This window comes from Myxocyprinus asiaticus, chromosome 1 (assembly GCF_019703515.2).
Source record: "Myxocyprinus asiaticus isolate MX2 ecotype Aquarium Trade chromosome 1, UBuf_Myxa_2, whole genome shotgun sequence".
Lineage (NCBI taxonomy): Eukaryota > Metazoa > Chordata > Actinopteri > Cypriniformes > Catostomidae > Myxocyprinus > Myxocyprinus asiaticus.
In genome coordinates, this window is record NC_059344.1 from 65,414,193 (window position 1) to 65,426,438 (window position 12,246).

The following is a 12,246-nucleotide window of genomic DNA, read 5'->3' on the forward strand; positions in this document are numbered from 1 at the left end:
TGCCGGCCGCTGAAGCAAATTATATAATATTCAAATTCATCTTGCTTTTGCCGGTTTATAAGTGCTAAATTTGCTTCTCATATGATTGAAGGCTGGTTTCGCGTGAGTGTTGCGCAATTCACCGAGTATCATGTGCCTGACGCGAAAATCCTTCGAAATGTGAGCTCTGGTGACAGGACAGCGCAGAGCGGATCAAATGCGTGATTAAACTGGGCTTCTTTCAATATCGTGGTGCAGACGGCAAAACTTATGCAACCCATCTACATGAGAATTTTCTATTTTAAAGCGCTATGGAGCAATTCAAAAATGCCAAACGACAGAACTGACATTCTGAACATCTCTGACAAGGGAAAGAGAAAACCCCTGCCCTGCATTAATTACAAGACAAATCAACATCATCACCCCTTACTAACATTTATCACAGCAAACTGAAACAGAATTTTTCATTACATCTGTGGAAGATGTACACCACTCTTACCGCTCTTTCTATGTTATCAAATCACGTGATTTTTAGGATCGCATCTTGTGACATCACATCCTGTTATTGGTCCGTTTAGACGTCTTTGGTCCATGCAGTGTTCATATATCGGTCGAACCACACCAGAGTTCGTTTGGAAGCGGACCGAGACCCACTATTCAGGGGTCTTGGTCCGCTTGTTTGGTGCACACCAAGGTTCGGGTGACAGCATTCACACTTATAGAGTAATCGCACTAATAGAGCAATCGCACTAGAGTTCGTTTTAATCAAACCAAACCTGCCAAGTGTGAACACACCCTTAAAGTCTGGACCTTTATAAATTATTAACAAAGTCATGTGTAATATTTTGTTGATGTTTGAGATTAGGAAACAATCTGACCTGGTTTGGCTTCAGATATTCCTATAATCAAAATTATTGTCAAATTATTAAGATACTGATTAAAAAAACTATTATGGCAAACATTTCCACTATAAATCAGTATAGTGGTTTACTCATGAATATTATAGCTAGACCTATAGAAATAAGGTGTTAAGTTTGTTTTTTGAATTCAGAAGTTTCTAGATGCTCAACAATAAATTGCATTCATTACAAACATGAAATGCAACTACATATCTTAAATATCAATTGCAATTATGTAAAAAAATAAATAAAAGCATACTTAATTAAAATAAATGTATATTGTTCTATTCATTGAAGGTCAATATCAGCATTCTGATAAAAAAAAAAAAAATTTTAAATTAAAAAAAAAATTGCATCACGCATGTGATGACCGTTTACTTCAGCCACCAATGAAGACCATTTTTAACCCAGAAAAAAACCCTGTAATGTTGTAGTAACCATGTTTTTTGGCAGAAGCCATAGTTTGAATGCAATTAACCCTGATTTTACTACAGTAATATAGTGTTAGTATAGTAACCATGTTTTAATTTTGTGGTTACTATGATTTTACAACAAAATACCATATGATTACTGTAGTAAAACCATGGTTAATTTTTGTAAGGACAGGTTAGAGTTTAGGGGTAGCGGTGGTTGATGTAAGGTGTTTGTGGGACTCTAAATAAACACAATAAACTCATTGCAGTGATGCTCCTATACTGTATGTTGGTATTTAATTAGTGATGCAAATAGCATATAACACTATTTGCCCTCTGTGCAAAGATATTTACATTTAGTGTAAAAAGCATCTATCGCTACTTGCATTTAGTGTAAAAGCCTCAGCCCTCTATAACTATATCCATGAACCTGATATTTCCAGGTTTTCTATGACCGAACATAACCTGTATTTATTATTTTTTTTTTTTTCAAAATTTTTCTTTCAATCACTGAATCCAGCAGTTGCATTTTCAAATTCCTTTTTGCTCTGAATGTGTAATATGTTTCATCTTTTGAATGGCTGTTGCATCTTCTCATATTGTTCCTGTGGCTCAACTGGCAGAGTATGACGCTAGCAACACCAGGGTTACAGGGTCAATTCCTAGGAAACACATACTGATAAATGTATAATATAGAGTATATTAAATGCTCTGTAAGCCACTTGGGAGAAAAGCATTTGCCAAATGAATAAACGTAAAAGCCTATTCCCCCACAAAACTCCCTCCTCCACTTTATTTACATCTTCATTGATTGATTCAGTAGTTACTCCAGTTCTTCCAGGAGAGCGTCAAGACTGAAAAAAATTACAATCAATGTCCAGACTCAGAGGTCAAGAGAGGATATGGGGTTATATAATGTCTAACGTTTTCCCTCCAGTTTTAAGCAGAGTATCACTCTGCAGTAATTAACTGGATACAACCGTGAATACAATCTGTGAAGCATAATCAGCAGTTCTTGATATTCAGTTCCAAACAAAGGCAGTATTAACCTTTTGTATGGTATCAAAACTGCGGTGTGCTTGTTACTTTCAGTGTATATTACAATCTCTTTTGACATTTAATCACGTGCAGGATATTAATTATAGACATCAACAATTACATTTTCACTAGTTAAAATGCTAATTCTTGATATCAGGAATGGAATTACTACTAGTGAAAGTGCTAGTGAAAACTGGTGTTGTGCATGGGTAATTGATTAATCGAGTACTCGTTAAGCTTTTTTTTTTTTAAATTATATTATCCCCTCTTCTCCCAATTTGGATTGCCCAGTTTCTACTACTTAGTAGGTCCTCGTGGTGGCGCGGTTACTCACCTCAATCCGGGTGGCGGAGGACAAGTCTCAGTTGCCTCCACTTCTGAGACGTCAATCCGCGCATCTTATCACGTGGCTCGTTGTGCATGACACCGCGGAGACTCACAGCACGTGGAGGCTCATGCTACTCTCCGCGATCCACGCACAACTTACCACACGCCCCATTGAGAGTGAGAACCACTAATTGTGACCACGAGGAAGTTACCCCATGTGACTCTACCCTCCCTAGCAACCGGGCCAATTTGGTCGCTTAGGAGACCTGGCTGGAGTCACTCAGCACGCCCTGGACTCGAACTCGTGACTCAAGGGGTGGTAGTCAGCGTCAATACTCCCTGAGCTACCCAGGCCCCGAGTACTCGTTCAGCTTTAAATATTCGACAAGTAAAACTACTCGAATATTGCAATATGACATTCCTTTGTGCCTTTGCGTGCCGTGGGCAACAATGAATCTGCCTCTCTCACCTAAATATTTCCGTTACACATCTTGCATGATGTTGATTAAGGAATAGTTGACCCCAAATTTTTAACGAATTATTTATAATTATTTAAAATGTTCGTATCACTTCAGAAGACTTTAAATGTATGTTTCTGTGTGTGAGTGCATATGTTGTTTATGCATTGTGGTAATTTTTTTCATAAGAAACACAGGTTTAAAGTTTGGAGGTCAAATTTCTAAATTTCAAGTAATCGATTGCTCGTTTTTTTATTTGTTAGAGTCCTCAAGCACAAAATTATTCAAACGGCCCATCTCTAGTCAAAACTTGAATTCTTTAACAAAAATTATGTCATTGCTTTCAGAAATATACATTCTTGATATAATTTTTTTTTTATTTTAACTAGTCAAAACACTGTTCTTGAAATCTGTAAATGCATTTTCACTAATAGAATTACACAATGATCTGTCATTTACTCCTGTTCAAAACGCAATTACAGATATCAAGAATTAATATCTAGTAGTTGAAATTCAGCAACACACTTCTTACTAGGGTTGGGTATTGCCAGCCACCTCGCGATACGATACTTATCACGATACATATGTCACGATACGATACATTGCGAATCATCACAATATCATGGTTCGGTTTCTTTATGAAAACTAGCTTTACATTTTCACTAATCCAAATGTAATTACAGTTATCTACAACTAGCACTGTCACTCGTAATTACATTCCCGATATCAAGAGTTAGCATTTTAACTAATGAAAATTAAATTTCACTTTGAATTACCATTGTGGATGAATTGTGCTATAAAAATAAACTTGCCTGGCCTAATCGGATGATGTTGCAATCAATTAACTTGGTAAAATTCAGTGGCTGATGTCATTCCTTTACATTCCTTTTATTTGGGGGCTTTTGCCATTTTTAAATGGACAGCAGAGAGAGGAAATTTTTTCGGGGACAGAGAAAAGACATGAGATCGGGACATGTCACATACCAGGTTCAAACCTGCGCCTCTTACATGAGCATCACAGCTCAATTAGTCTGGAGTGTGTGCACTCGGCAGCTCTGGCAGCTATTTTTAAGAAATGTGTGATGATTATGTTGGTTTCTATGACAACTTCCTATACCAAATATAGTCTCATGCCATCAAACACGCATTGGATACCATTTAGCTCTCGGTAATGCAAATTAACTATTTAGAAATTCTGAATGCCTCACTTTTTGGAAATTTGGGTAAAAGTATTTATATATTTCTTAGTGTGAGTATTTCGGATCTGTTGTAAGAAATATGTCTAAAAATGTTCTTACTTTTTTATATACAGTAAATACATATATAATTTTGCAATTTAAATATCAGTAATATTGCAGCTTCTCTTTAACATTTTGTCAACCCCAAACTAATGTCCTATGTTGTAGTTAATTAAAAATAAAATGCCGTAATTACAGAACAATGAGTACCAGAAGGTACTTGAATTATCTTGTTGATCCGCAAAGCCGCGGGCCCAGACAGCATTCCGGGCCGCGTCAACAGAGCGTGTGCGAACCAGCTGGCTGGTGTTTTTACGGACATTTTCAACCTTTCCCTCTCTTTTTCTGTAGTCCCCACATGCTTTAAAACATCCACCATTGTGCCTGTTCCAAAACAATCAAAAATCACTTGCTTAAATGACTGGCGTCCTGTTGCTCTGACCCCCATCATCAGTAAATGCTTTGAGAAACTAATCAGAGATTACATCTGCTCTGTGCTGCCTCTCTCACTAGACCCATTGCAGTTTGCTTACTGCAACAACCGCTCCACTGATGATGTCATTGCATCTACAATACACACTGCTCTCTCCCACCTGGAAAAAAAGAACACTTATGTGAGAATGCTGTTTGTAGACAACAGCTCAGCATTCAACACCATAGTGCCCTCCAAGCTAGATGAGAAACTCTGGGCTCTGGGCTTAAACAGCTCGCTGTGCAGCTGGATCCTGGACTTCCTGTCAAGCAGACGCCAGGTGGTTAGACTAGGCAGCAACATCTCGTCATCACTGACCCTCAACACTGGAGCCCCACAGGGCTGTGTTCTCAGCCCACTCTTGTATTCCTTGTACACACATGACTGTGTAGCAACACATAGCTCCAATGCCATCATTAAGTTTGATGATGACACGACGGTGGTAGGTCTGATCACTGACAATGATGAAACAGCCTACAGAGAGGAGGTGCACACTCAGACACACTGGTGTCAGGAGCACAACCTCTCCCTCAACGTCAGCAAGACAAAGGAGCTTGTGGTGGACTTCAGGAGGAAAGACAGAGAACACAGCCCCATCACCATCAATGGAGCACCAGTGGAGAGAGTCAGCAGCTTCAAGTTCCTGGGTGTCCACATCACTGAGGAACTCACATGGTCCATCCACATTGAAGTCATTGTGAAGAAGGCTCATCAGCGCCTCTTCTTCCTGAGACAGCTGAGGAAGTTTGGAATGAACCGCCACATCCTCACACGGTTCTACACCTGCACTGTAGAGAGCATCCTGACTGGCTGTATCTCCGCCTGGTACGGCAATAGCACCGCCCACAACCGCAAAGCACTGCAAAGGGTGGTGCAAACTGCCAGACACATCATCGGAGGTGAGCTTCCCTCCCTCCAGGACATATATACCAGACGGTGTGTGAAAAAAGCTCAGAGGATCATCAGAGACTCCAGCCACCCGAGCCATGGGCTGTTCTCACTGCTACCATCAGGTAGGCGGTATCGCAGCATCAGGACCCGCACCAGCCGACTCCATGATAGCTTCTTCCCCCAAGCAATCAGACTTTTGAACTCTTGATCTCCCACGATCAAAATACATCAGCACTGCACCTTAATACTCTTACTCTTATATCTCACACCGGACTGTCATAAATTATATTATTATTATATTATATTCTCTCTTAACAACTTACTATCAACCGACAGCCTGAATGTCAAAACAGTACAATACAACCCACTGTACATTCTATATATACTACTATATATACTTTTTTTATTGAATAATGTGTATCTATATTGTGTGTATTGTATACTGTACAGTGTATGTTATTATTTGTATATTGTGTTGTGTGTAATTGTGTATATTAGACTTTAAATTGTGTTGTGTTAATTTGATGTTATTGTAAATTGGTATATGTCTCATCACTGTCACGACTGCTATGTTGATCAGACCTGCACCCAAGAATTTCACACACCATTGCACTTGTGTGGCTGTGTGACAATAAAAGTGATTTTGATTTTTTTGTTGTTTTTTTTTTTTGTTTTTTGATCATCAAAACCTGACCTAAGATACTTAACTCAAGATGTTTCTCTCTTTCTTCTACTCATCAGTCATATTTTCCATTCACTCTTTTCCTTCTGTACAGTCTAAACCAGTGGCATTCGCAGTACGCACTAATGTCGGCTACAGTGCTTCCCTTGAAGATGACGTCCCTGTGCCTGGAATGGCCGTTTCATTTGAGGCCAAAGACTTTCTTCATGTCAAAGAAGTATACAGTGCATATATATTCACAGATGAATGTACATACAGTAGGATTTCTTTAATAAAATCTTAAATATTTAATGATGGTGATGATAATATTCCGGCATGGGTGCTTTTGTGTGTTCAATGACAGAAATTTAATAACGACTGGTGGATTGGTCGATTGGTGAAGGAAGGGTGTGACATCGGCTTCATCCCAAGTCCAGTGAAGCTGGAAAATACTCGCCTTCGTCAGGAGCATCGTGCCAAACAAGGCAAATTTTATTCAAGGTAACTGCAAATATTTCATGCATCAAATAATGCTTTAATACGGCCATGTTCAAAGTAACTAGACTTCATGTTAAGTTTCGGGATGTCAACACCTGCTAAATTCAGCTTTGAGTCATTTGAACCTGCTTAAATTCTCATTTTTCTTAACTGCTTTTTTTGCTGATCGGTTACTTGTTGCTGGTAGACCAGCTTGAGCAGTGTACCCAAAACTTAGCTTTTATTCTGGTCAGGTTACCAACTGAATTTGCTTTTTTGATGTAGGCTGTTTGTGTTCACCAAGGATCTCAGGAAAATATACATTACAAATTAGATGACACCTTTTTTGTTAAACTGTGCTTCTGTGTTTAATTCTGTGATCTTTTCCTTCACAGTAAATCAGGGGCGAATTCTTTGTCTAGTTTAGGAGACGTGGTTTCAAACTCGCGTAAATCAACTCCACCCTCCTCAGGTAAGTCATTACCAATTCATGACACTTTAAAATGCCTGTTAGAGAAACCTAAACATTATATTTTCAACATTATTCAACAACATTACACATCAAAAAACAAAAATACTTTTGATATGTGTAATTGGTGTTTGAAGGATAATCTTCTGCATTATACTTGTTTCCCTGGTGAACTGAAGCAACCAGATGTCTGTCATATTTCACCCCAAAATAAGCAACTAAATTATATTTGGTTAAGCACATTTCCCCCAGCCCAACATTGCCATTACTGTAATGCAAAATAGCATTCATTCATTCATACAATATCTCATCGTTACTGTAATACAGTTAAGAGAAATATCCGGTGCATCTCTTAAAATCAGCATAAATTCAATTAAAATACTGCCGTTATATACAAATACTTTTACTTTACAATTGAGATATATAAACAATATTTTTAATTTACACATTATATATATATATATATACACAGTATATATATACAGTATATTACATTTTATTACATTACATTTTATTTAATTTTTTTCATTTTAGATTTTATTTTTACAAATGACATGTGTGTATATATACACAAATGCTGTCGACTGAGCTCAACTGGTATTGAACCCGGAATATTCCTTTAAGCATATTTTGCATTGGGGGCCTGGGTAACTCAGCGAATATCGACGCTGACTACCACCCCATGAGTCATGAGTTCGAATCCAGGGTGTGCTGAATGACCCCAGACAGGTCTCCTAAGCAACCAAATTGGCCCGGTTGCTAGGGAAGGTAGAGTCACATGGGGTGACCTCCTCGTGGTTGTGATTAGTGGTTCTCACTCTCAATGGGGCACGTGGTAAGTTGTGCGTGGATCACGGAGAGTAGCATGAGCCTCCACATGCTGCGAGTCTCCGCGGTGTCATGCACATCGAGTCACGTGATAAGATGCGCGGATTGACGGTCTCAGAAGCGGAGGCAACTCGGATTGAGGTGAGTAACTGCGCCACCACGAGGACCTACTAAGTAGTGGGAATTGGGCATTCCAAATTGGGAGAAAAGGGGAGAAAAAAAAAAGGATATTTTGCATTCCCAAAAAAGACTTCTTAAGAATGTTCTTCATGAAATTCCAACATTCTGACGATCTTATAATTTATAAGAATTTTCAGAATTTTTTACTTAAGAAGTTTTTGTGTAAATTCACCCCTCGACCTCGACTCTGCCATGATGTGTAGTGTTTCACCTTTGCAGAGCAATATGCTTTTACGGAATACTGTAAGCTGTACCATTTGTGTGTTTTCTTATTGTGTTTATGTCTCTCAATTTAAAGCTTGACAGTGAAATGCAAGTGTGTTCTTTATAATTCCATACATCTCATTTGTTGTCTAATTAACTCTAAACTCATGTTGTGCAAATGATTATAATGCATTTACAAAGTGCATATGTAATGGTTTCTCTGTATGATCTTGAGAGGCTCATATACAAGTGTGTGTATGTATATACTGTATGTTTGTGTAGCTGTGGATATAGACGCGGCTGGTTTAGATCCAGAGGAGAATGACGCTCCTCCCCACCAGCGTTCTCCTAAAGCAAGTCCAAACACAGTCATATCCCCTTTAGCCCGTGAGAAACGAATGCCTTTCTTTAAGAAGGTAAAACATGTGCATCTTTGTCCTGCATTCGCCCGTATGGCTGCATCTGTCACCTGCCGCACAAGCAGACGCACGCACAGCCCGTTTCGCTTGTTCATGTCGACTCATTTCACTCACTCTGTCCGTTCTCTCTCCCTGTCTCTGTCCCACTGTATCTCAATCTTTCAAACCTCCTTCTATGTGTTTTCCTTCTAATCTCCTCAGCTAAACAGAGGCAGAAGTCGGTAAGTTAGGCAGAGGACTCCAGCTGCATCACTGTGTGTTTCCCACCATTTCTCTATTACGCTGCTTTATATTTTTGCTTGTGTGTGTGTGTGTTTGTGCATGTCTAACAGAGAATGGGGCTTCTAGATATGAATTAATAATTTTGGATAAGCGTAAACAAGCATAAAGCACCGTGGCTTTATGACACTCTCAAAACATTGCTCCGTTTGAGCATCACAACCAGTCCAACACAACAACATCGACTCAGTCAGTGGAGTGAGTTTGGGGCAATGTAATTATCGTTAATGAAAAATAAGACGGAAACTAAATGAAAACATCTTTGTTAACTGAAATAAAAATAAAAACTGAAATGATTGGAAAAAACTGAAACAAAAGTAAAATACTTTTTCATATCTCCAAAACTAACTACAATAGGCCTAAAATCAAAATTACCTTGAATTAATTTTAATTGTAGTTTTTTTTATACACAGTAGGGTGAATATGGGCACTTTTGGAAATGTTACTTTTCTTTCCACTTTTAAAAATGATCCAAATGCCACATAAACTGACATTATACCTTTATAGAAAGCTTAGGATATCTCATGCCTTAGTCAAAAACAAAAGTGAAGAAATACTCAAGACTGGGAAGAAAAACCTTTGGAGACCCTCTTTTGACTAAATTCCAGTTTTTTCTTTTTTTTTTTTTTTTTTGGCAGTGGGACAGAGGAAAAACAATTCCATAGAAAATATCTACAAATGATTTGAAATTAAAAAAAAAAAAATGTACACACTTTCACAGCATAAATAATCATTATGTAACATTTACAAACATTAAGTCAACTTTTACTTTTTTATCACCTTTGCTTCCAATTTCTGTCATTTTCTTTTCCCACTGGTGGTCATGAATTGAGCTCTGCCAAAATCATCAATTTAAAGCCCTCCAAAAAGTGAATTGTTTAATTCTCGAAGATTAGTTTAGTAATGATTTTTAACCATTTACATAAATGCATATGGATACAAGGGGTAAAGCTTAACTGTCCCACTTTATCCATCCTTACCCTATATTACAAAATGTGAAACATTTACAATCTTAATTCTTAATTAAACGTGATAAAGCCACTAGAATGAGGTAACACAAGAAACTGAATGATGTTAGACATTATAAATGATACCATAAAACCTAATAAACTGAAACTAGAAAACACTGAGAAAACTAAAACTAACAGACAAAGTGTGAAAACTAACAAAAACTAAACTAAATTATAAATGCAAAATAACAGAAATAAAAACGAAATTAAAAATCCCAAACTATAATAACACTGTTTAGGGGCGGGGCTATCTGTTTAACCCGACCAATGGCAGATGGGAAAAGTGTTTGGGAAAACTGTTCGAGAACAGTCATTGTTTTTGCAATTCCGTCTGTTGTCCCCAGTGACGTGGAAATCACACACTGCGGCTTTAACATGAGAAACAAATGTAATCGTGTTATATAGAGGCTACAATGCACAATGTTTTCATTTATTACAAAACCATGACTTTAGCAAATCTTTGTATTAAATAAACACCCATTCAATATGTCAATCGGTGCATGTACTTGTTAACATTTTATTAATCAGTTATTTATTTAATTAAAATAAATTAACCAGACTTAGGCAGAATTTTCATATTGCATTCAAAATCATGAGTTTTAATTATTTACATTTATGCATTTGGCAGACGCTTTTATCCAAAGCAACTTACAGTGCCCTTATTACAGGGACAATCCCCCTGGAGCAACCTGGAGTTAAGTGCCTTGCTCAAGGACAAAATGGTGGTGGCTGTGGGAATTGAACCAAGAACCTTTTGCTTAGTAGCGCAGTGCTTTAGTTCACTACGCCACCACCAAATTATAGAATTTATTTTTGTTTTCCTCAAATAATAATAATGTTGGGGGCCTGGGTAACTCAGCGAGTATTGACGCTGTCTACCACCCCTGGAGTCACGGATTGGAATCCAGGGGGTGCTGAGCGACTCCAGCCAGGTCTCCTAAGCAACCAAATTGGCCCGGTTGCTAGGGAGGGTCACATGGGGTAACCTCCTCGTGGTCGCTGTAATGTGGTTCTCACTCTCGGTGGGACGCTTGGTGAGTTGTACCTGGATGCCGCGGAGAATAGTGTGAAGCCTCCACACAAGCTAGCCACATGATAAGATGCGCGTATTGACGGTCTCAGACGCGGAGGCAACTGAGATTCGTCCTCCGCCACCCGGATTGAGGCGAGTCATTACGCCACCACGAGGACTTAGAGAGCGCATTGGGAAATGGGTATTCCAAATTGGGGAGAAAAAAAGATAATAAATAATTAAAAATAATAATAATAATAATAATGTTAATGGTACAAATAAGCTGAAAAGGTAACACTTTACTATAAGGGTTGTATTTTTTAACATTAGTTAACTTCATTAGTTAACATGAACTAACAATAAACAACACTTTAGCAGCACTTATTAGTCTTGGTTCATGTTAATTTCAATACAGTATAAACTAATGTATTTTATTGTTTTAATAGTATACGCTAACCTTATTTAATGCATTGTGAACTAACATGAACAAACAATAAACGATTGTATTGCATAAATTAACATTAACCAAAACCAACATTAAATGCTGAAGAAAATCTATAGTTAATCTTTAGTTTATAAGATCAAGTGCACTGATTAATGTGAACAAATAGGACCTTATTGTAAAGTGTTACTGGCAAAAACTTAAGGGTTAGGGTTAATTACAGCTTATCCAATTTTGACCCCAATTTTTGTTTTGCCAAATTGTCTGTGATACATAATGCAGTTACATTATACAGCTAATCTGATGGGTGTCAAATCTAATTTTAGTAATTTGCATTATATCAGTTATTTGTGTCTTCTGTAGTGAAGTGCACTTTTCATTGTAAAAATGCGACTGTCTGTGTCTTTTGATTCACTCATGTAAGAAGAAAAAAAACCACATCATTTAACTTAAATCCGAGAAATGTACCAACACAACAGTACATCCTCATGCATCTGAAATTAAGTTTGACACCTGAACAGTTAGTACCTGCAGTTCATTTTTGGCTGGT

The 12,246-nt window shown here is 37.8% G+C and overlaps 1 protein-coding gene across 1 annotated transcript in view; it reads left to right on the forward strand.

Moving 5' to 3' along the window:
• LOC127426449 (voltage-dependent L-type calcium channel subunit beta-2-like) overlaps nucleotides 1–12,246 on the forward strand; it is a 60,797-nt gene that overhangs the window by 18,317 nt on the left and 30,234 nt on the right. Inside the window, exons 3-6 of the mRNA XM_051673323.1 lie at nucleotides 6,492–6,614; nucleotides 6,741–6,877; nucleotides 7,249–7,325; nucleotides 8,817–8,950. Of these exons, the coding sequence (XP_051529283.1) occupies nucleotides 6,492–6,614; nucleotides 6,741–6,877; nucleotides 7,249–7,325; nucleotides 8,817–8,950 (471 nt within the window). The remainder of the gene's footprint in view (nucleotides 1–6,491; nucleotides 6,615–6,740; nucleotides 6,878–7,248; nucleotides 7,326–8,816; nucleotides 8,951–12,246) is intronic.